This window comes from Panthera leo, assembly GCF_018350215.1.
Source record: "Panthera leo isolate Ple1 chromosome F3 unlocalized genomic scaffold, P.leo_Ple1_pat1.1 chrF3_random_Un_scaffold_30, whole genome shotgun sequence".
NCBI classification, from domain to species: domain Eukaryota; kingdom Metazoa; phylum Chordata; class Mammalia; order Carnivora; family Felidae; genus Panthera; species Panthera leo.
The window spans coordinates 616,453-642,531 of record NW_024962231.1 but is presented as its reverse complement, the minus strand read 5'-3'; the positions used below and the strand labels follow the sequence as shown (position 1 = coordinate 642,531).

General features: G+C 37.5%; 1 protein-coding gene across 3 annotated transcripts in view; it reads right to left on the bottom strand.

The window, feature by feature from the left end:
* Nucleotides 1–26,079, bottom strand: part of LOC122212804 (ankyrin repeat domain-containing protein 26-like) — a 45,025-nt gene that overhangs the window by 1,940 nt on the left and 17,006 nt on the right. For all 3 annotated transcript variants that reach the window (XM_042926768.1, XM_042926769.1, XM_042926770.1), the window contains 5 exons: nucleotides 22,652–22,704; nucleotides 22,213–22,306; nucleotides 8,059–8,349; nucleotides 7,320–7,537; nucleotides 5,849–6,077 (listed from right to left, as the gene is read on the bottom strand). In XM_042926768.1, coding sequence (XP_042782702.1) covers nucleotides 5,849–6,077; nucleotides 7,320–7,537; nucleotides 8,059–8,349; nucleotides 22,213–22,306; nucleotides 22,652–22,704 — 885 coding nt within the window. The remainder of the gene's footprint in view (nucleotides 1–5,848; nucleotides 6,078–7,319; nucleotides 7,538–8,058; nucleotides 8,350–22,212; nucleotides 22,307–22,651; nucleotides 22,705–26,079) is intronic.

Genomic DNA, 26,079 nt, shown 5'->3' with positions numbered 1-26,079 from the left:
TATTATATATATGTATACATATACACGTGTGTGTGTATACATATATATAATATGCGTATATTATATATATAATACATTATGTGTATTATACTAATATATATAATATGTGCATATTATATGTATATATATATATATACATATATATATATATAATACTATTTAAGTGAATCTGATAAAAAGCACAATTAATATTGATCTATTGAATGTGTATAATCTCTGAAACGTGATGTTTGGTCTTACTGGTACAAAAAAGTTTAAACAAGAATCATATTGTATACTGAATTATTACTTGGAAATGATTAGAAAAACTGCCATTTATGAAAGTTTAATCAGTTTTTTACCTTAATGAATAGTTCCTTAAAATGGGCTTTCCATTTTTTCACTTTTAGAAAAACAAAATTTGAAGGAATGCTTTTTGCTATTAATTTTTCAGGACTGACTCTTAAATACATATAAAATGAAGAAAGTGGGACTGTCTTACTGTCATGTGGAAATTCTACTGGCAAAAAATTGAGTAAAAATATTTTGCTATCTGTATTATGACTAAAACACTTATTTATTTTCATATGCACACAAAGATTTCAGAAAATCTCTTTGAAGAAAGGAAAAATAGAGGGTTACAACAGTTTTCAAAGTTAGCTTCTGATGTATAACTTTCTCCATTAGAGATAAGGAAAACAATATACAATTTTCAATTGTAACTTTGTTTCCTTTCTCCAAATTAGGACCAAGTTTTGAAACACTTGACTTATTAAAGTTATGGTTATCCACTTATTTATGAAATGTGTACGAATATTTAAAACTATAGGTGACCCTTGAATAACACAGGGGAGGGGTACAGTCAAAAACCTGTATATAATTTTTCATCCCCCAAAACTTAATTACTAATAGCCTACTGTTGACTGGAAGCATTACCGGTAACATAAACAGCCGGTTCATACATGTTTCGTACAGTAGAATAAGCTAGGGCAAAAAATGACATTGAGAAAAATGGAAGGAAGAGGAAATACACTTACAGTACTGTACAGTATCCAAAAATAATCCATGTGTAAGTAAAGTAGACCCACACAGTGCAAAACCATGTTGGTCAAGGGTCAACTGTATAATACAACTGTTCCTGTCTAGAATGTTCTTATTTAGATCTTTCCTAGACAAGGTAGCCTCTCCCTGAATGCCCCAAACAGGCTCCAAAATAGTGTACAGGACATAATCAACACTGTGGTGATAAGGATTCCAATGTCTTTACAAATTTAGGTGTGAGGACAAATGTTTTGGCTGACATGTTTCCCAATATTTTCAAAGACTGTTTTCCCTAATACCTTTTTTATAATTGAAGTATAGTTGACATACAATGTTACACTAGTTTTTCAGTATACAAATTCAGATTGGACAATTGTATACACTATGCTAAGCTTGCTACCGTACGTGTAGTTACCCTCTGTCACCATACAACATTAATACAATTTTATTGAGGATATTCCATATGCTGTATTCTTCATTCCTGTGACTTATTTACTTTATAACTGGAATTTGTACCTCTTACTCCCCTTCACCTATTTTGCCCATACCTCTCTATCCACCTCCCCTCTAGCAACCACAAATTTGTCCTCTGTAGTTATGATTCTGTTTGTTCACTTGTTTTGTTTTTTTTTTTTGTACTCCACATGTAAGTGAAATAAGATAGTATTTATTTGTCTCTCTCCGAATTATTTCACCTAGCATAATACCCTCTAGGTCTATCAATGTTGTCACAAATGGCAAGATCTCATTCTTTTTGATAGCTGAGCTATATTTCATTGTATACATATTACACATTGTCTTTATCCATTCATCTGTCCATGGACACTTAGGTTGCTTCCCTATTTTGGTTATCGCAAACAATGTTTCCATAAACATAGGGATGCATACAACTTTTCAAATTAGTGTTTTCATTTTCTTTGGGTAAATACGCAGCAGTGGAATTAATGAATATCTATTTTTAAGTTTTTGAGGAACCATAACACTTTTTTGACAATAGCATTATATTCAGGCCTTATAAAATGAATGGGACAACATGACTACACCAGACTTATAAAATTAATAACTCAATACCAGATGATGGGAGAAGGCTTTATTCAAACAATTTTATATTACCATTAATAAATAAGATATAAAATATAAACCTCGTTTTCTATATGACATGACTTAAGGAGCTACCAAGGTAATGTTGCATCTTTTCCCCAAAAGCTCTTTTCCTAAATATTTACTTCTGTGACCTTTATATTTTTATCTAAGTAAAAACTGTGTTTCGATGGTGAAAATAGCTTTCAAGTCCATGAATAAGAACACATGTGTACTTTTATGTATACCTTTCCATTGATCAGAAATATAAGAGGGTGAGAAAATTATACACAGAAAAACTATATATCAGCAAATTTTAATTCAAAGAACATTTTTAAAGGATTTTTAATTAGAAGGATTTTCTCATTAACTGTTAATATTCAAATATGGCCCATAGAAATCTAAGGTTCGGTTGGGGACACTGCAGGATTGAGGGACAAGGAAGTCACAGCCGTAGTCTCCATCTCTTCTTTAGTTAGACAGCTCTACTTCTCTCTGTTTTACACAATACAGTTTAATGCAAAAAACAAAAAACAAAAACAACGTTCTATTCTTTGAAAAAAATTATTTTGAAGGTATAAAAGTCACTAATTTAGTCAAAATCCCGAATTTTGCGTAATAGACAAAAAGGGCTCAGAGAGAGTGTACTTTGCCTGAGGTCATGAAACCAACTAGATGCAGACCAGGAATACACTTGTGGTCTTACCAAGCCTAGAGTTCTATGCCAGTTACTTCCTCATAGTCAGGAAAAATACGTGTATTTTAAGTATAACTCAGAGAAAATGAATACATAAAACTTTGTCATGTGGTTCAGTAATGCTTAGGTATGAGGTACACAATAGTAGCTCTCTAACTAAATTACAAATTTTAAAGTCATGAATGAAAATAAAGGAACAGAAATTATGTTAACTTCTTTTAGTAGCAGTCAATTTTTAAGCACAACTTTTTCTTTAATTTTTTTTAATGTTTATTTACTTTTGAGACAGAGAGAGACAGAGCATGAATGGGGGAGGGTCAGAGAGAGGGAGACACAGAATCTGAAACAGGCTCCAGGCTCTGAGCTGTCAGCACAGGGCCCGATGCGGGGCTCGAACTCACAGACCGCGAGATCATGACCTGAGCTGAAGTTGGCCGCTTAACCAACTGAGCCACCCAGGCGCCCCAAGCACAACTTTTTTAAACCACAGGACAGAGAACTTGAAAGAGAAAATCTTTAGGTGAAGCAAGCAAGCTGAAACTGAGGAAATTCTTCCTGAAAGCATTATTTATTCCTTCCAAAGAAAATTTGGTTTACCAAAATCAATCAACTAATGAGTGAACCGATGGTGTGGTTATTTATAGCAAAATTTAAAACCCAACACAGATTTCTCTTTCCCATCTAGCATGCTTCTGCCTAACCTCTCATCATTCGTTGGTATGTACAAAAGACACAATACACTTTATTTATAATTTAAATCCAGTCGGAAATTATAGGTGAATCTTCACTTCTCACATGTGGACTTATCTCTCTCTCCCTCCCGACGGGAAGGGAGACTTACCTAACGGGTGAATTTGGGAGAAGGAGCTAAGCAGTGCTTATGTGTTTCTGAATCTCCTATTTGAAAAGATGTGCCTGCCCACAGTAACATGAGTTTGGGTCTGCTCTCAGCTCTGTGGTAAGCACCCTGCCCCCAGGGTGGGTGTCAAGCATTTGTTTCCTCAATTTACAACTGTGTGGGGAAGTGCCCAATTTGGGAGGAAGCCCAATGTGGCTAACATAACCTAAATCATGTCCTCCAATTTGTTAGTGTGTATTAGTAATAAAGCTACTAAGTTTCTCTCCATATCCCTGTCTCCTGTGTTCTGAATTTAGAAAGAAAAGAACAGGGTTACTTGCCACCTACCCAGTGTCACCTGTCACAGCTCCACCGAGAAAAATGACTAGACAACACTTACAGAAACATTCTCTTCTTCCTTGACTTCATAACTAACGTACATTGTTCAAAAGCAACACCCACTCGAAAGAGAGAAAAAGTTGATAGGAACCATTTTAGGAACAAACATGGAAAGTCAGACAAACTGAAGACACAGAGGAGTACATTCCAAATGAAAGAACATGAGAAAACCTAAGAAAACAACTAAGTGAAACAGAGATAAGTAATGTACCTCATAAAGAGTTCAAAGTAACGGTCATAAAGATGCTCAGTGAACTTGGGAGAAGAATGAATGGATCCAGTGATAACATCAACAAAGAGACAGAAAATATAAAAAAGAACCAATCAGAGCTGAAGAATACAATAACAGAAATAACAAATACACTAGAGGGGATCAACAGCAGATAAGAAGATGCAGAAGAACAGATCAACAATTTGCAAGACAGGGTAGTAGAAATCATCCAAGCCAAAAATCAAAAATAAAAAAAAATTTTTTAAAATGAGGCTAGGTTAAGGGACCTGTGTGACAACATCCAGTGTAATAATACTTGCTTTCAAGGGTTTCCAGAAAAAGAAAAGAGAAAGGGGCAAAGAACTCATTTGAAGAAAAAAAGGTTTCATTTAAAAATTCAAATATTTGCTTGATTTAGCTATTTATAAAATGCTCTACAATCACTCATCAAGATATTTGATAAAAATAGAAACAAAGGTGGTATAAGTCAAAAAAAAGGAAAAAGAAAAAAGAGTGCCATAAATAAGAAAGCAATTAAAGATGTATTCTCATGTAAGAAAATAGCAAAATTTTAACTTAAAAGAGAAATTAATCTTTTTAGTGGTACAAGTTGATTTAATTCATAAAAAGGACTTACCATGGATTCTTTTTTTTTAAAGTAGCCTCCATGCTTAGCGTAGAGCCCAATGCAGGACTTGAACTCATGACCCTGAGATCAAAACCTAAGCTGAGATCAAGAGTTAGACGCTGAACTGACTGAGCCACCCAGGCACCCCCATGGATTCTTTTAAATAGTAAACATTCATGTCGTTAAGTGTTTGGAGGACGATCATTCACTGACATACAGGGGTGCAAAAACTGGATTATAACAAAACTTTCAAATGTTTATGAACCACTGCCAACTGAAAATAAGTCCAAGCATCTAAGTGTACCTATGGTTAGCAGGCAATCACATTTACTTTCTAAAATCAAATTTAAATGAAAGCTTTTCAGGAAATTTTACATGGGTCAGTTTAGTTGTATTTACTGAATACAGTTAATACTAGGTGTCTCTTGTGGCGCATCTGTGTGGCTCAGTTGTTTTTAGTGTCCAAATCTTCATTTTGACTCAGGTCATGATCTCATGGTTTTGAGACAGAGCCCCACATTCAGCTCTGTGCTGAGCATGAAACCTGCTTGGGATTCTCTTTCTTCCTCTCCTTTTGCCCCTCCCCTGCATGCACTCACTCATTCTCTCGGTAAAATAAAATAAAAATAAGTATCTCTTAGAAATGAGAGATCAAGGGACTAATATTATATATATTATATATTATATTATAATATATATTATATACATTATATTAATATTATATTATATATATTATATATAATATATATTATATATAATATAATATATATTAATATATTATATATATTATATATATATATACATATATATATATATATATATATATAATTTACCTCAGTTCTTTCTTAGCACATATAATTATGACTTTTACTTCGTATGTATTAGTTACTTAAACAACTCAGAATTTCACCAAATTAAATGTAACAATTATATCAGATATCTGAAACCCAAAGTAAAACAGATAATATAACTAACCTTCCACAAGGAAGTCTCCCAGTAGTCATATGACGGCTGTGGGTTCAAGGTAGGAATCACTAAGTTTCCTCCTGGAGTAAAGTTTCCATTGAGCACTAAATTATTTTCAAAATGTCCACAATAAGGTGGTTCCAGGCCTGGGCTCATAGTAAGGGTCCTGAGTAAAGTTTGGTGCTGCTGTCTCTCCACAAGAAGTTTTGTATTGCTCTCTGACAGTCTCTCATTAGTCCTGTGAAGATTAAAAAACACAAATACATTTTCTTTTTCCCTAAATCGTTCCTAAATGACATACATTTTTTTAAGTTTCCATAATAGTAAATAGCATTTGCCATTGAACAGTGTTTTAGCACTGAACATGTGACAGAGCACACCTACTATCTAAAATTGTACTTTTAAAATTGTTCTAAAGAAATACTTTTGTTTCCAGGGGGATTCCTAACAATTCAAATTAGGGAAGGGAAAGAAGTGGCTATCAGTGATGTACATGGCTTAACAAATAATACTTGCTGTCTTCTGGGATGGCTGTACTGACAGGATGCTTCAGGATACCATTATATATACATACTTATATTTAGTAAACCTGTTCACAGATATAAAACTAAACCATCCCTCAAAGACATTTTCAAGCGTTTGCTTTCACCACTCTTGTACATTTCACTTATTATCTCAAAGAAACTGAGCATTTGACACTGACGAATCATTGAGACCAACAATCTCTAGGGGAGATAGTAGATGGCAGAGGTGTGATCAGAAAGAACTAAAACAGCTACAGAGGCAATTAGCTTATAACAGTTACCAAGGCACTGGAGGCAGAATCTGCCCTTTCTGTCTTCAGTCTTCCACATATCTCCCTCCCACCACGGTGCTCTTTTTAGCCATTTTGGGAATTATACTACCCTTCAGCCCTGTGTGAGTCTTTCTGTATTTCACCTGTATGCCTTTATGTAAAGTAGAAAAAGCATAAAGGATAGTTTTTCTCAAGGCCCACTCTAGTAATCATACCAAAGATCACAATCAAGAGAATAAATGTACCAAGCTGCCAGGATGAGTAGTAGTAGTAGTACTTGACCTTTTAGGTTAAAGATGTAATCTTCCAAAAAGAAACTCATCGACATTTCTAGTTAGGGTAATTCTGACAATCAATTTTATACTAATATGCTTCTAAATGAGAAAGCTTCAAACAATGCACTTAAAGACTAGCAGATCCGATCAATGGAAAATATACAGGGCGGGGGGTGTGGGAGGGGGTGGGGGAAGAGGTCCTGTAAAACCGAAAAAAAGAGGAGGGATTGAAACTGTCCTGGACTAACATTTCAAAGGTAAGTTCACTTAGAAACATCATTTCTCAAAATGACACGATCTAGTTGGCTTTCACTTCCTACTCATCTCATGATCTTGGCTCCACAGAAATTATGCTTTAGAAGCAAATTAATAAGCTAAATTTCTTGTCTATGATTCTGTTTTGACTTACGTGTTCAGCTTATTTCTCAAGGACTTTCTAACTTTTAATTCTTCTAGGTAGAGTTGCCTGTAGGTTTCCAACTCTGTTTTAGTCGAATCTTCTTGAGAAGTCTTCATTGTAGAGACCTGAGATTCCAGATCTCTAATTCTAAGTTCCATTTGACTTCTCGTTGAAGCATGAGCATTTTCTCTTAACTGGTCCAAGTCTTCTTGAGCTGCTGCTTGTGCCTAAAGCAAATTAACAGGATAGTTTTAAAATAGCTATAAACTGAATAATTAATTATACCTGTTTCCTTTAGTTCGGACCCAATGATTCAGAGAGCAATTTTAAATGAAAAAAAGCTCAAATGTAAAATATTTATCATCAATGTCAACTGAATATGATTTATAAAATTAAAGTTGAATCATTCTTGTATTAGTATTCACACAATCTGATAATTCAAATAGTAGAATCAATGACAAAATTTTAAAAGTCAACAATAAACTTAAGAATAATCCAAGTACAGTGCAATTTTTAAATCATTTTTCTTTTCCTCTTCATAGTGAGACTAGTTGTTTAAATCATCATTTTTTCTTATCCTCTCGATTTAGTAGGAATAATGATGAAAACTGAAATCTTTAAAGGGGGGAAAAATGCCTCCAGAAATCTACAAATTACCATAAAGCAAGTAGAGGAAACCCCTACAATACATCTATCCAAAATGTAATTTGCAGTGAAATGAATTAAAGCACATTACAGATCAACTAACCTGTAAAAACAGGTTGACTTCGTGTAATTTTTCTTCTATGTCCAGTCGTGCTCTTTCTTCAATCTCCCGTTTATACTGTTCCATTTGACTGCGTTCTACCATATTCATTTCCATAAATTGTTTCAATTTTACTACTTCTTGCTGTAACTTCTTGTTATTGCTCTCTAGTTTTTCACGTTCTTCTTCGAAAGATTTCATTGATAATAACTCTTGTTGAAGAACTTGATTTTTTGCATCCAGGTGTAGACATTTTGAAGATGTAGTTTCCAGTTCTGTTGTAGGGACATCAGCCTGCATGAATAAAACACTATAGTTTGGAAGGGAGTGAAAAGAGTCTAACTCAAAACTACTATGAAAAAAATTTTTTTTTCAGATTTTAAGTAATCTCTATGCCCAGTGTGATGCTTGAACTCACAATCTCAAGATCAAGAATAACTGAGCCAGCCAGGCACTCAAATTTTTAAATAAACTCATTTGCAATAAAATGTTACCTGTCTTGGAATGTGGAACCTTAAACAACTCAGAAAATCAAGAGCCAAGTTAAAGCCATCAGGTGTTACTGAAATAGATTTTTGCTATCATTCTCTTTACTACACAACATTTGCACTCGATTCTATACTTTTATTTTTCTATGATTTTTTCATATCTTTCTTTCATAAAATAAGTCCCCTCTTAGGAAAAAGTCTCTTGGCCCTTCCCCCATCTTAACACTCCATAACTTTTAAAGAAGTTTTAGCAATATCATATTGACTTATGTATGCCCAAGTCAAAAAATACGTCCCAAGATAAGACTCTGGAAATAAGACTCTAATTCATGAATCTATAAGTAATGATTCTAACACCACGGTCTGTTTCTGAACTGCAAATGTTTTATGCTAATTTGAAGTGCATTCCCAGGAGAAATGATTCTCCAGGATGTGTTAAGAAATCACATCTCCCAGTATAAAACATTAATTGGATGATCCACATATTTTTTTGAAGCAAAAAAAAATTTAATTCAATACTGTTATCTTGTAATCCGTTGTTACTTTCCAGAAAATAAGAGATCATACTAAACAAAAACAACCACAACAAAACTTGCTGGAGTTTCAGTGATGCTGAGTTGGGAAGGACTTCCATCCATTCTATATGATTGGTAAGACAAGGTGAATGGATGTGGTGGTTTTATAAATTCGTTGATACTTCTGTGAAAATTCCTCCCCTTAAATATATGCTGGCTTCAGTAACTGGTTTCTAGTGAACAGAATATGCAGAACTGCTGTGATTTTTTTTAAATTTTTTTTAACATTTATTTATTTTTGGGACAGAGAGAGACAGAGCATGAACGGGGGAGGGGCAGAGAGAGAGGGAGACACAGAATCGGAAGCAGGCTCCAGGCTCTGAGCCATCAGCCCAGAGCCCGACGCGGGGCTCGAACTCGTGGACCGCGAGATCGTGACCTGAGCTGATGTCGGACGCTTAACCGACTGAGCCACCCAGGCGCCCCAACTGCTGTGATTTTTAAGGCCAGCTTAGAAAATGTGATACAGCTTCCATCTGACTTTCTTTCTCTAGGGAAGCTCACCCTTAGAACCCAGCCACCACGTTGTGAGGAATCCCAGGCTACCTAGTGAGTCTTCATGTAGATACTCCAGCTGAGACTAGCCAACGTTCTAGCCAAAGGCCAGCCTCAACAGCCAAACATGTGCGTGAACAAGCCTTTAGATGATTCTAGTCTCCAGCTTCCAGTTATGCCAGCTGATGCCAAATGAAGAAGAAATGAGGTGCCCTACTCTGCTTTGCCTAAACTAAAATTGGTGAACAAGATAAATGCTGTTTTGAACTACTAGGTTTTGAGGTGGCTTATTATGCAGCAGTAAATTACTACCACAGATACTGATACTAAAAATGGTGTGCTGCTATTCAAAAGACCCTAAAAGTAAACTTCCTTTGAACCAAGAGTAGGTGGAAGTGGAAAGATGTAGAAAAGCGTAAGGATGAGACCCAAAAATGGCCTCCACAAGACTCTTAGTGGAACCCTGAAGGCCTGTGAAGAGGCTGACAGCAAGGGTCTCTAAGCAAGTGAAGAAAATGACACCGGAGGAAAGGGAAGTCATGCTACAAAATACCTGAAAGTAAAACGGATAGGAAAGAGAAACTAAAGAAAGACTATGCAACTGAAAGGAACCAGGACTTACAGGGTTCAAGTATCTATTTCTCCTTTACAGCCTCTCTACATGTTGAACTGTCAAATAATGCTAAAATAAAGAAATGGCTTTTGGGTTAAGAAAAAATCCAGGGTGCTACCAGGAAAACAGAAAGATTTAAGGTATGCCTCCAATTTCTTTAAGGATCTTAAGAGTATAAGATTTTTTTTTTAAGTAGGTTCCACACCCGACATGGGTGTGGAATTAGCATAAACTCAGCACCCAGAGATCAAGTGTCACATGCTCTACCAACTGAGCCAGCCAGGAGCCCCAAGAGTAGACGAATTTTAAAGGCATTGTCCTATAAGAGCTTCACAGGAAACTGAAGCGAAAAGCTTATCTCAAAAGGACTTGGGAGGGTCGCTTTGCTAAAACACGGCATGAAATCCAGTAATATTTACAGAAAACTAAAAAAGGTAAGAGATTTATAGTAGCAAACATACTATTTGCTACCTTGGACTAAAAGGGGCCAAATAGTGCAAAATGAAAAGAGGCCTTTGGGTCTTAGAAGTCCCACAGGGAGGAAGCAGGATGAAAAAACAGCTGCAAATACAAGTCATTCCTTATGAAAAGGAAGGAACCAAGAGTTTAAAGAGTAAAGAAAGGGAAGAGACATGGAGAAAGTATTCCTGTGGTTAGGACTAAGTCCTAACTTAAGAACTGACAGCATGCATCAGGCTATATTTCAAAACTCTTATGGACTAGGGTGCTTCCCATCTTCTTTTTCTGAATGGGTGAGTCTTTAGCAGTTGACTAGAATGTTCCATTTGTGAGTGGTAAATAACTGTCTCTTTCGTTCTCAAGTCCTCATATTGAGAACCCTTGCAATCAAGGGGCTATACTTGAGATACCATAACCCAGGCAGCTTATCCCCACTGCACCTGATTAAGATGGTAAGATCTTGGACTCAATCCCTGAAGCTGATGCCATGATAACTGAGACTTGCAGGAGGTATTCGAGGGGGAGGGGAGTGAATGTATTTTTTAGGTGGGAAGAATACAAACATTTGTGGCCACCGGCTAAATTATACTACTTTTTAAAGGTGTCCATAGGTTTTAAATATTAATTCCATTAAAAAAAAGGCCATGGAACAACCTTAGTGACTTGCTCCTAATGAACAGAATATGTGACTATGATCTTGTGTGTATCCCAAGCCTAGGTGACAAAAGGCGATACAGCTTCTGCCTTGCTCTGTATCTCAGGCTGCTTACTTGGAATCTAGCTCCCCATCTAGTGAGGAATCCTAGGCCACAAAGAGGGTCTAGGTGTGTCAGTTTGTTTCTGCTGCCTCCTGAAGTCCCAGGCAATAGCCAGCATCAACCACCAGACCTTAGTGAACAAATCTTCAAATGGATCCAGCCCCAAACCTTTCAGTTGCCCCACCTGAAGCTGAGCAGGGCAGAGACTACCTGTCCTGGCCACACTTTTCCTAACAGATTTGTGAACAAAAGAAATCTAACCTTTGGGGAGTTCGTTAAGAAAAAAACAAAAATGATAAATTGAAAAGTGGATGAAAAAAAAGATATAAGACACAAACTTGTATAGGAGAAATTGGTCTCCATTAAAGTAGGATGTAATAAATGTTAAGATTAATTTATTAACAACCAATGGTGCTCATGAGAAGCAGATAACTAGAAGCAAGATCTAAGAAGTTTTTCTCTCAGTTTTTCCCCAGTTAGGATCATATTAGCTGCTCATTTTCCATATATGGCCTTTATTATGTTGAGGTATGGTTCCTCTAAGCCTACTTTGTTGAGGTTTGTATCATGAATGGATGTTATAGTTTGTCAAATTCTTTTTCTGCATCTATTGCAATGATATGACTTTATGCTTTTTTGAAAATTAATATGAGGTATCACATTTATTGATTTGCAAATATTGAACCACCCCTGCAAACCAGGGATAAATCCCATTTGGTTATAGTGAGTGATTGAATGATTTTTTTAATGTTTATTTTTGAGAAGGAGCACAAACAGGGGAGGGACAGAGAGAGAGGGAAACACAGAATCTGAAATAGGCTCCAGGGTCCAAGCTGTCAACAGAGCCTGACACTGGGCTCAAACCGATGGACCATGAGATCATAACCTGAGCTGATGTTGGATGCTTACCTGACTAAGCCACCCAGCTGCTTCTGCCCCCGGTGAATGATTTTTTAATGTATTGTTGGATTCAGTTTGCTTATTTTGTTGAAGATTTTTGCATGTTCATCAGAGATGCTGGCCTGTAATTCTCTTTGTGGTGTCTTTATCTGGTTTTGGTATCAGGGTAAAGCTGGCATAGAATGAATTTGGAAGTTTCCCTTCCTTTTATGTTTTTCTGGAACAATTTGAAAAGGACAGGTTAAACTTTTTTTTTTTTTTTTTGTATTAGCTCTTCTTTACATGTTAAAATTTATGTCTGAAGGCATCTGGTCCTAGACTTGTGTTTGTTGAGAGTTTTTTGATTCCTGATTCAGTTTCCTTGCTGGTTATTGATTTTTTTCAAATTTTCTATTTCTTCTTGTTTTACTTTGGTAAGTTATATATTTCCAGGAATTTATTCATTTCTTCTAAGTTGTCCAACTTGTTGGCATACATTTTTTCACAGTATTCTCTCATAAATGTTTGTATTTCTGTGGTGTTGGTTCTTATTTCTACTCTCACATTTGTGGTTTTATTTTGGTCTTTTCTATTTTCTTGTTGATTACTCTGGCTAACACCTTATCAGTTTTAATTTTTACAAAGAACCAGCTCTAGGTTTCATTGATCTGTTCTAGTATTTTCTGTTTTCTGTTTGTCTATCATTCATTTCTGCTTTAATCTCTTTTTTTTTAATTTTATTTTGAGAGACACCACACATGAGTGGGAGATGGGCAGAGAAAGAGACAGAGAGAGAGAGAGCGAAAGAGACAATCCCAGACAGGTTCCATGCTGCCAGCAGAGAGCCTAACACGGGGCTCGATCTCACAACTGTGAGATCATGACCTGAGCCAAAATCGAGAGTCAGACACTTAACCAGATAAGCCACCCAAGGGCCCCTGTTCTGATCATTACTTGCTTTCTTCTGCTGGCTTCAGGCTTCATTTGTTGTTCTTTTTCTAGCTCCTTTAGGTATAAGGTTAGGTTGGTTGAAATTTTTCTTGCTTCTTGAAGTAGGCTTATATTGCTATGTACTTCCCTCTTAGGACCACGTTTGCAGCATGTCAAAGGTTTCAGACCATTGGTTTTTTTTTTTTTTTTTATTTCCATTTGTATACACGTAATTTTTTAAGTTTCTTCTTGTATCTCTTGCTTAACCCATTCCAGTGTAGTAGCACGTTATTTAACCTGCATGTATTGTTTTTAATAATTAAGGCCTGTTTTTTGTTTGTGATCCATTCTTGAGAATATTCCATGTACACTTGAAAACAACGTGTATTCTGTTTCAAGATGGAACGTTCTGAAAAAATCTCTTAAGTCCAATCTGGGCCACTCTGTCATTCAAAGCCATTGTTTCTTTTTCTTTTTTTTTTTTATTAAATATATGAAATTTATTGTCAAATTGGTTTCCATACAACACCCAGTGCTCATCTCAACAGGTGCGTTCCTCAATACCCATCACCCGCCCTCCACTCCCTCCCACCCCCCATCAGCCCTCAATTTGTTCTCAGTTTTTAAGAGTGTCTTATCCTTTGGCTCTCTTCCACTCTAACCTCTTTTTTTTTTCCTTCCCCTCCCCCATGGATTCCTGTTAAGTTTCTCAGGATCCACATAAGAGTGAACACATATGATATCTGTCTTTCTCTGTATGGCTCAAAGCCATTGTTTCTTTGGTGATTTTCTGTTAAGATGTATTTTTTGGTGATTTTTTGTTAAGATCTGTTGATGTAAATGGGGTGTTAAAGTACCCTATTACTGTCTTATTATCAATTAGTTCCTTTATGTTGGTTATTGTTTTATGTACTTGAGTGCTCTCGTGGTGGGTGCATAAATATTTACATTTGTTAGATCTTCCTATTGGATTGTACCCTTTATTATGATATAGTAGCATTCTTTGGCTATTGCTACAGTCTTTGTTTTTGGTTGTTTATTTTGAGAGAGACAGAGTTGGGGAAGGACATAGAAAGGGGGAGAGAAAATTTCAAGCAGCCTCCATGCTGTCAGCCTGGAGCCCAACATGGGGCTCAAAGCCACCAGCCATAAGATCATTACCTGAGCCAAGACCTAGTCGGTCGCTCAAATGACTGAGGCACCCAGGTGCCCCACAGTCTTTGTTTTAAGGGCTCTTTTGTCTAACAAAAGTATCGGTATTTTTTTTTTCTTTTAACGTGATAAATTTTTTCTTCATCCCCTCGCTTTCATTTTTTTTTAATAGAATTTATTGTCAACTTGGCTAACATACACTGTGTATAGTGTGCTCTTGGTTTTGGGAGTAGATTCCCGTGGTTCATCACTTATAGACAACACCCAGGGCTCATCCCAACAAGTGCCCTCCTCAATGCCCACCACCCACTTTCCCTTCTTACCCACCGCCCCCATCAACCCTCTCTTTGTTCTCTGCATTCAAGAGTCTCCTATGGTTTGCCCCTCTCCTGCTCTGTTTGTAACTATTTTTCCCCTTCCCTTCCCCCACGGTCTTCTGTTAAGTTTCTCAAGTTCCACATAAGAGCAAAAACATATGATATCTGTCTTTCTGTGACTTATTTCATGTAGCATAATACCTTCTAGTTCCATCCATATTGCAAGAGATAGCACGATTTCACTCTTTCTCCTTGCCAGGTAGTATTTCAGTGTATATATAAACCACATCTCTTTATCCATTTATCAGTTGATGGGCATTTAGGCTCTTTCCAGAATTTGGCTATTGTTGAAAGCACTGCTATAGACATTGGAGTACATGTGCCCCTATGAATCAGCATTCCTGTATCCTTTGCATAAACTCCCAGTAGTGCTATAGAGGGGTCGTAGGGTAGTTCGATTTTCAATTGTTTTGAGGAACCTACGCACTGTTTTCCAGAGAGGCTGCACCAGTTTGCATTACCACCAACAGTGCAAGCATCCCCTCACTTTCAATCTGCAGGTGTCTTTATGTCTAAAACGAGGTTTTTATAGGCAGCATACAGATGGGTCTTGTTTTTTAATCCATCCTGTCACCCTAGGTCTTTTGGTTGGGAGTGTTTATTCCATTTATATCCAAAGTAATTATTGACAGGTATGTATTTATTGTCATTTTACTACTTGTTTTGTGGTTGTTTCTGGAGATTTTCTCAAATCCTTTATTGTTTTTCTCCCTTTGATATCTTTCTAATTTGCTTTAATGATATATTTGGATTTCTTTCTCTTTATTCTTTGCATGGTTATTAGTGTGGGTTTTGGTATATGATAAGCATTAATTTGTATATCACCTCTTCTGCGTGTAGCAGTCTATATTAAGTTGATGGTCACTTAAGTTAGAGCTCATTTTTTTTCTCCTCCCCATGTTTTGATAAGCTATTATATTGTATATCCTTTTGGGGGGCATTCCTTGATGATATTTTTTTTACAGAAATATACATTTTTACTGCTTTTACATTTCCTGCCTTTATACTGTCACTTTTGATCTCTCCTTTCCACTCAGAGTCCCCGATAATATTTCTTACAGGCTGATTTAGTGGTCACAAACTCCTTCCATTTTTGTTTGAGAAATTCTTTATCTCTCCTTCCATTATGAATGATAGCCTTACTGGATAGAGTATATTTGGCTGCAGATTTTTCTCATTCAGCACTTTGAATATATCATGCCATTTCCTTCTGCCTTGCAAAGTTTCTGTTGAAAAATCTCCTGCTAGCCTTGTGGGTTTTCCCTTGGAAGTGAATGACTTGTTTTGCTGCTTTTAAGATTTGTAGCAGTGGGGCGCCTGCGTGGCTCAGTCGGTGAAGCATGACTTGATCTTAGCTCAAGTCGTGACCTCGCAGTTTGTGGGTTTAAGCCCTCCAATGGGCTCTGCACTGACAGCACAGAGAGTGCTTGGGAATCTCTCTCTCTCTCTCTCTCTCTCTGCCCCTCCCCCGCTTGTGTCTGTGTTCTGTCACGGAAATAAAAAATAAAAATAAACCAAAAAACAAAACACTAAAAAAAAAAAGATGTTAGCAGTATATTTTGCAAATTCATTACAACATGTCTTGGGTATTGATTTTGATGGAAGTTCTCTGTGTCTCCTGGATCTGGATGTCTGTTTTCTTCTCCACATTAGGGAATTTTTCAGTTATTGTGTCTTCAAATCAATTATCTGTCCCCTTCTTTCTGTCTTCTTCTTCTGGGACTCCTATCATATGAATGTTTTTACATTTGACAGAGTCACCGAGTGCCTTAAGTCTATTCTTGCATTGGATAATTCGTCTTTGTCTTCTTCAGCTTCACTGCTTTCCATTACTTTGTCTTCTAGGTCATTAATTTGTTCCTCTGCTTCTTCCAGCTTGCTGTTCATTTTTACTGCCCTCTTCATCTCTGATTCTTGAACTCTTTTATGTCTGTGGTAAGGGTCTCTCGGATGTCTTCCATTCTTTCCTCAAGTCCAGTGAATATCCTTATGATCATGGTTTTAAATTCTCCATTAGGCGTGTTATTTACATCTGTCCCATTTACGTCTCTGGCCATGGCCTTATCCTGTCCTTTCATTTGGGATAAATGCCTCTGTCTTTTCATTTTGTCTAAGTATCTGCCAGCTTCTGTGTGTTAGAGAAGCCAGTTATGTCACATGCTCCCGAAAGTAATGGACTTAGGAAAAAGACGTCATGTAATGCCCAGGGTCTAGCACTTCAGGGAGTGTCACCAGTGTGTGCTGCATGTGTTCTGCTGTTGTGTTCTGGCTATGCTATCCTTCAGGCCAGTCGTCTGCAGAGGCTCTCCTTGCCTGGTCTGGTGAGTGTTTGGTCCCTTGCCTGAACATAGCGAGTTTTAACTAGGTGTGCTCTGGTCTGCTTATGAAATGAGACCTGTCACCACCTCTCCTGGAACTGAGGCCAAGGGAAACTCTCTGGTTGGGAGATGTGGTGTGGGCAGGCATTTGTCCTTGTCTTCTGGGGGAGGGGTAGCTGTGCTGGAACTCAAGCAAGAGTGATTGAGAAAGGTAGTTCCACCAGAGTGCAATGGGGTGGCGTTTGGTGTAAGCAAGTTAGGTACCCAGTGTTAGCAATGCACTGCTTCTTACCGGTGGCTTTATGTTTGTGGTGAGGGGCAGGAGAAGGAGATGGTGCCAGCCAGCGGCTTTGTTCCTACAGACAGGTCTCTCTGAACTTTGCCTCTGAGGGACGTGCTCTGAGAAGAGCAAATAATCTCCCCACTGTGTGCCCCAGGCACTCTTCAGACCACTCTACCCATGCTATATGCTCCCATGTTGTTTGCCTGCCCTCTGTCCATGAGCAGTGCAGTACCTCAGGGCTCTAAACCAGCTAAACCGGATTCCCTTTAAAACTCCAGACTTTATGCACTACTGGTTGCAAGAACTCACGAAATTTTTCCAAGCCAGTGGCTATGGGGAAATGTTCTCTTTGTGCATTCCCTTGTGCGTTCCTCTCTCTCACCCTTACCCACAACCTCAACTCCCTCCCCTCTGCAGAAGCCAGGATCTGTTTCTCTTCTAGATGACATTTCTGCATCAAGGACCTTCTTTGATGTGGCCTCTTCTCTCCCTTTTGTTGTGGAGTTTGTTCTGTCAGTCTTCAGGTCAATTTCTGGGGTATTTAGGGTGAGCTGATTGTTATCTAGTTGTATTCGTGGGATGAGGCAAGCCTAGAGTCCTCCTACTCCTCTGCCTTCTTCCTATCTCTAGATCTTTTTCTAAGATTCCCTTCAATTCCAACAATTCTTACAAGTAGGAAGGAATGCCTCTTTAGAATGTTCCCTCAAGTTAAGGTAGAAGCACAGAGATATACGATTTGAAGCACAATAGTTGAAAAACTAGAGTCAATTTGATAACCAAAATTGGGCCTTTGATCTGATTTCAATTAAAGGAAATAGGCAGTTTTGAGTATTTTTTAAACCATTGAATGCTCAATCTTCATTCTCCTTTCCTCAGTGAGGAAATAAAGAGAATGTTATGGAATCATTTTTAATCTTTTCAGTAGCAAAACAAATGCACTGTCCTTTAGCACTACTTAAATTAACTGCATATTCTCCTTTACCTTACTCCAACCTTCTTTGTGTGGGGAGGTAAGATCACTTCATCTTTGTGTTGTCCCACAATTCTTCTCCATATCATACAAGTTGGCTTCAAAAGTTTGTTGTCATTCAAATTACCAATCTACTATTTGTCTCTGATAAATCAACTTAATACTACCTCACTTTGTACAGCTGTATTATTTGAATGATGTAATGTTTATTCCATTAATTATACACTGAGCTAAAACATATAGCTATGCATATCTTTCTATTTAAGTGAAAGAAGGGGAAACAGGCTACTGTGTTTTCCAAGAATGTAGGTTCTGTGCCAAGAACAGGATTAACACCAGTGTTACACACAAGAACCAGGTCAGAAGAGGATCTCATTGTGAATTGTAAGATGATGGGTTAGCAAGATTGCTTAACAGGAAAGAGGAATAGCCCAGAGTTAATCTTTTCCTTCCTAGATGGTGAAAACTATGGATGAGTCTATGCATTATAATGAGATAATAAAATAATAATGAAGTAAACGGTAGTAGACTGAGTCAAGAGATCCTATGGCCAAGATTTGATGGAAATGAAAGTGGGCAGCACTGACTGAGACACTAAAAGTTTGCACAGGCGGGGAACCTGGGTGGCTCAGTCAGTTGAGCCTCGAACTCTCAGGTCATGATCCCAGGGTCATGGGATCAAGACCCCTGTCAGCCTCCACACTAAGTGTGAAGCCTGCTAAAAATTCTCTCTCCCCTCTTCTCTCTCTGTCTCTCTCTGTCTCTCTCTCTCTTTCCCTACACACCCCTCGTCCTGCTTGTGCACGCTCTAAAAAATATATAAATATAAATAAATAAATAAATAAATAAATAAATAAAAGTCTGAACACACTAAAGAAAGAGCATTTTATGTTTTTGAGCCTGACTTCACATCGAGTCATGGGGTCAGCAAGGCATAGGCTGGCGAAAGGGTCCTTCAAGAAACAAAAATCTCTATAGGAGCAAAGTTAAGTTCTACTACATTGACTTTTTATTATTACATAAGTGACTGGTAATTTGCAAGATAACACGGAAAAAGTTTTCATAAAATTTGATATGGTACTGGCATAAGGACAGACATATAGATCAATGTATTAACATTGAGAATCTAAACATAAACTCTCACATTATAGTGAACTGATTTTCCACAAGGGTGCCAGACAATTAAATGGAATAAGACTAGTCTTTGTAACAAACGGTACTGGGACAAATGGATATCCACATGCAAAGCAATAAAATCAGACCTCTACCCCATAGCATACATACAAAATTAACTTAAAATCTAAGAGCTAAAATGATAAAACTCTTAGAAAAAAGCTTACGTGTATGTGTTTGTGACTGGATTTGACAATGATTTCTTAGACATGACACCAAAAGACAAAAGCAGATTAAGTTTATTTCATCAAAATTAAAAACTACTATGCTTCAAATATTACCATCAAGAAAGTGAAAAGGCAAGTGACTAAATAGGAGAAAATACCTGAAAATCCCATATCTGCTAAGGGATTTGCATGTAGGATATTTAAATAACTCTTCCAATAATGAAAAGACAATCCAATATAAAAACGGGCAAAAGAATGGATTAGTTCTTTAAAGACGATACAGAAATGGATAATAATCACGTTAAAAGGGAGATGTTCGGGGTGCCTGGGTGGCTCAGTCAGTTAAGCTTCTGACTTGGGCTCAGGTCACGATCTCACAGTTCATGGGTTCGAGCCCCGCATCGGGCTCTGTGCTGACAGCTGGGAGCCTGGAGCCTGTTTCAGATTCTGTGTCTCCCTCTCTCTGACCCTCCCCTGTTCACGCTCTGTCTCCCCTGTCTCAAAAATGAGTAAAACGTTAAAAAAATTTAAAAAAAAGAAGATGTGATCTATATCTATCTATCTATATCTATATCTATATATCTATCTATATATCTATATATCTATATATCTATATATCTATATATCTATATATATATATATATATATATATATATATATATATATATTCATTCCATGGAGTGTTACTCGGCAATCAAAAAGAAGGAAATCTTGCCATTTGCAACTACGTGGATGGAACTGGAGCGTATTATGCTAAGTGAAATTAGTCGGAGAAAGACAAAACTCATATGACTTCCCTAGTATGAGGACTTTAAGAGACAAAACAGATGAACAAAAGGGAAGGGAAACAAAAATAATATAAAAACAGGGAGGAGGATAAACACAGGAGACTCATAAATATGGAGAAAAAACTGAGGGTTGCTGGAGGGGTTGTGGGATGGGGGATGTGCTAAATGGGCAAGGGGCATTAAGGAATCCACTCCTGAAATCACTGCTTCACTAAATGCTTACTAATTGGGATGCAAATTAAAAAAAAATAAAACTAAAGATACAACAAAAGAGTAACGCCCCCCCAGACACACACACAAAAAAAATTTTTCAACCCATGAAGCCTCTGGTTGGGGATTCAGGAGATAAGGACCTTCTAGAGAAGTCAGAGCTATGGACTGAGTTGGCTGAAAGCTATCTAAGTTTTTGTTTCACAGGGAAGACCTTAAAGTGGCAGACAATTTCATGCCATAACCTTAATTCCTTTCTAAAGGGATACACAGAAAATCCCTCGTTATTCTTTAATAAGCTTCACCAGTTTCGGATATTCTTACAAATTTTAGGTTTTGAGACTTTAAAGATTTCTTTAGGACACAGTAGCAGGACAATGCCTAGCACTCTCATTCATAGAAGACTGATCAACAGAGAGTCATGTTACTCGCATGAAAAGTTCCCTATTACTATGTGACTCATTTATAAGACGTCTAGAAAAGAAAATAATTTTCAATGCCTCTTCAGCAACAAAAAGGACCAGTCAAGAGAATGTTCTAATTCCCCTGACGGGTATAGCTGTCTAATGAAACTTGCATGTATATTACATAGCTTTTGCGACTGACAGAAACGAGTTGGTCAGTGTATCTCCCTCATTGCTCCCACTTAGGATTTACAATGAGAATCCTACAAAGGAGGGTGTGTGTTCGAGGACATTAACTGTTCTGCTTGGAAAACAGTTGGGGTTTCACTACATATCAATAAATGAGAATCCTGAATGGCACATTAGTCTTTTCTGAGATTGAATTGTGAAATCTGTGAAAGGCTGATTAACTCAAGTGAGTGGAAAAAGATAATGAGTTTCTGAACTTGCAATGGTAGGAGCACTATGTTACTAGGTAAGGCCCTGACAGAGCAGCCATTTCTCCTTTTTCACTGGCATTTCTTTTCCTTTACAAAATCCAACAAAGAGAAAAGTCCATTCCTTTGAGAAGGACGTTTGCATAACGACCTGCTAGTCATTGTTGATGAAGAGAATAAGTTGCAAACTTGTAATTACAAATTACAACAAATCATCATTAAAATAACCCGTTCTCAAACTCTCACTGAAGGGTTGAGACTACAAGAGAAAGTCAGAATTCAAGATGACATGATCACTCAAAGCGTGCGGAAGTTTGAAACACGCTGAAAAATATTAGCAGGGACTCTCACACATCTGTATGCCAACGTTCACAGCCGCATTATTAACAGTAGCCAAAAGGTGGACTGAACCAAACGCTCACTGTGGTATATATAAAATGTTGCTTTTTTAGACTCTCACAAAGTTTTTATGAAAATGTCACTATAAACATCATTACTTTATGAGTTCAATCAACTTCATCTCTATAGAAAAATTCCATCGCTAATAGCAAGTAGGAACAATATCAACCTAATATTTTGATCAGTGAGATTTTTCCATATGATCCAAAACATTCTTATGTACTACACCTATTGAAATAAGGATTCCTTTTCAGTAGGACAGACATCAAGAGACTGACTTACTAAACTTGTCTTTAACAAGTTGCTCGGAAGATTGTGAATTGGGGCCGCTTGCTGTTTGATGGTTCCTTCTGGCCTGGCATGTTGCACTTCTAGCCTAAAATGCAGATCTTAAGGTAATTATTCTCACAAATAAATTTACAAAAATACCATATAATTTCTGACAAATGAGGGGATTACAGAAATTCTTAAAATTGTATCAAGAGGAAGATTTGGCAATTGAGCCATTTTTCTCGTTGTCTTTTGTGGATAAGGTGCAAAATTGAGATATAATGTGCCACAATTCTGCATTTCAAAATAACTAAAACCTGGAATTTGTATCCAGTTTAACAAGGATATACTGGCATAACGAATACATTTCTCATACTACATTGCTTATCTGTTTTATAAAATCAAGCTATTTTCTTTGAGGATTAAATTATACTTTTCCATATGATCTTACATCTTCTCAGCATATCTTATGGCCTCTGCATGTTGATCCTTTGCTTCTTGCAACTAAAATAAAGAAAACAATATAATTTTAACTACTGACAATCTAGTAGAAACAATCACCTGTTTCTGTAACTAAATGTTTTTTTTTTTACTTGAGAGAGAGAGAGAGAGAGAGAGAGAGAGAGAACACACACAAGTGGGGAATAGAGGCAGAGGTAGAGACAGAGAAAATCGTAGGCAGGCTCCAAGCTCAGGGTGAAGCCTGATGTGGGGCTCGGTCTCATGACCGCTCTCATGATGTGGGGTTTAGGATCATGACCTGAGTGGAAATTAAGGGTCAGGACACTCAACCACCTAGCCGCCCAAGTGCACCTGTAATTAAATCTTATTGGACCCAGCCACGCTCTGCGCTACATGCTGATTGATGGCTACTGTTAGATCGTAACAATAAAGTTGAGCTGCTGCAACAGAGACTATGGCCTACAAAGCTGAAAATGTTTCAATACTCTTCCAGAATAATGTACCAACCTTACTCTGCTACAAAATCAGAACGTTTTTAATTTTTTTTTAATTATATATGAGCAGATAAATGTACAAATGTATCTACTGGTGAAATGGAGGAAATATAGGAATTAACCTTATGGTAAACATTTCTGTTTTCATATTACAAACACTGCATCAACTATGATTTTACATATTCACATAGGTGAATGACATTTCTATTCTTGTGATGATAAAACTGAACATGCTGTATTCAGTGACAACAAGATATTTCATGGAAGAGTTTGAGAAGCAGCATCCTAGTAGGAGTCAGAAAACCTGGGTCTGAATTCCCAATTCTGCTCGTTATGAGCTGTATGACCTTGAGCACACTACCTAAAACTTCCGTGTCTCAATCTCTGCATCTGTAAAATGAAGTTAATGACAGCACCTACTGGGGCACATGGGTGGCTCAGTCGGTTGAGCGTCTGGCTCTTGATTTTGGCTCAGGACATGATCTCAGGGTCATGTGATTGAGCCCCACATCAGGCTCTGTGTGGACAGTGAGGAGACTGCTTGGGATTCTCTCTCTCTCTCTCTCTCTCTCTCTCTCTCTGTCCCTCTCTCTCTCTCTCCCTATCTGCCCTTCCCACAATCTCGCTCTCTCTCTCAAAATAAAGAACCTTAAAAAAGTTATCTCAAAATAAATAATAATAGTATCTACCCCACTGGGATGTTGGGAAGCTTAAATTAGGAAATAACAGGTGAAAAACTTAGAAGGGTACGTGGCACATAGTCAGCTCTAAGTGTATGCATTTAGCAAGATTACTTTTGCTGTATTTTGCATTCCAATAAAATGAGATAGTTAAGGCAGGTGGCATGCCAATACAAGTGGTCCCCTATAGAAATTATACTGAAGTCATTCTTCATACCACTGCAAGTGGCAGCAAATGGGGAGCATGAGGCCCAGAATCTCTCCTCAGTACTTCACACAACTTTCGCCAATGCCACTAGCAAACAGTACTTTTTTTTCCCCCACTTATAATACTTTTAACTAACTCCCTCTCTATACTACTCAGTGGACAATACTCACGGACTACAGTACAAATAGCACCTCTTAGATTGAGTAATAGATGATTTACATGACCATCAGAGGCAAGGGAAAGCCACTGACATGAATATAATGAAGGCTTGCTAAACCAAAGTTCCTCAATCATTTCATGCCCATACTGTTTATGTTAGGCTGCTTTAGTGGGTACTCTGATGAAGAGATTAAGGCTTTGTGGTAACAGCATAACAGAAAAGCTGGCCCCAGAGCTTTACAGTTGGTAAAGTGCTATAAATCTGTAAATCCTAGCACTGGGTGCATAAGGTAAAAAAGATTTCAATTTCTCCTTTTCTAGTAACCATTTGCTTAACTTTTGAAGCTCTGTCCATCTATCACGCTCCTTCTCCCCTTGCAGTGGACTCGAACATTCTTTAATGTATCGTCTCATCCACAGAATCAACTTTTCTTCACTTATTTCCTTCTTTTACACTAAAATCTAACTTTCACTCCTATCATTCCACTAAGACATTTTGAGGGTCATCAAGAACCTCTTTTTTAAAAAATTTTATTAAGGTCTCTATCCTGCTTCACTTTTCAGCAGCAGCTGAGAAAAATGACCATGCCCTCCCTCTGCTCTTTTAACCACACCTTTACCTAGGCCCCTTTACCTAGGCCATGTGTCCTTTTCGCTCTTCCATGTAGGTGCTCATAGACAACATCCTCAACCGCACACTCAAAAATCATTACTTGACATGGAGTACCTTTGTAGACAGCTAATTGTGTACATTTTATTTGGACTCTTTTCGGTGTTACATTGAGTGTGCTTTTCTTATTGAGTCTTAGGGAGCACCCTTACCCTTAGGATACTGACCAGCATACTTTGTCTCACTTTTCTTTATAACACGACATTTATCACAAGGGCTGGATGATCACTGGTTTGCCTTTGTTTCCTTTTGAGTAATTTCTTAGTCCATAGAGATTTCAACTTATGGAAGTCTTCTGAAGTTCCTTTCAGACGCATACTTGACTATATTGTTAGGAAGGTTAAGTTGGCTAGAGCTACCTCTTCTTCCCAATCCAGATTCTTCACCTCAAAATTGTGTGCATCAAATGCCTCCACCCAGGTAGCCCCTGGTTTGGGGATTCAGGAGATAAGGACCTTCTGGAGAAGTCAGAGCTATGGACTGAGTTGGCTGAAAGATAACTAAGTTTTTGTTTCACAGGGAAGACCTTAAAGTGGCAGACAGTTTCATGCCATAATCTTAATTCCTTTCTTTACGGATCTACACTAAATCCCTCGTTATTCTTTAATAAGCTTCATCAGTTTCAGATATCCTTACAAATTTTAGTTTTTGAGACCTTAATGATTTCTTCAGGACACAGTAGCAGGACAATGCCTTGCACTCTCATTCATAGAAGACTGAAAACAGAGTGTCATGTTACTCGCATGAAAAGTTCCCTATTACTATGTGACTCATTTATAAGACGTCTAGAAAAGAAAATAATTTTCAATGCCTCTTCAGTCACAAAAAGGACCAGTCAAGAGAATGTTCTAATTCCCCTGATGGGTATAGCTGTCTAATGAAACTTGCATGTATATTACATAGCTTTTGCGACTGACAGAAACGAGTTGGTCAGTGTATCTCCCTCATTGCTCCCACTTAGGATTTACAATGAGAATCCTACAAAGGAGGGTGTGTGTTCGAGGACATTAACTGTTCTGCTTGGAAAACAGTTGGGGTTTCACTACATATCAATAAATGAGAATCCTGAATGGCACATTAGTCTTTTCTGAGATTGAATTGTGAAATCTGTGAAAGGCTGATTAACTCAAGTGAGTGGAAAAAGATAATGAGTTTCTGAACTTGCAATGGTAGGAGCACTATGTTACTAGGTAAGGCCCTGACAGA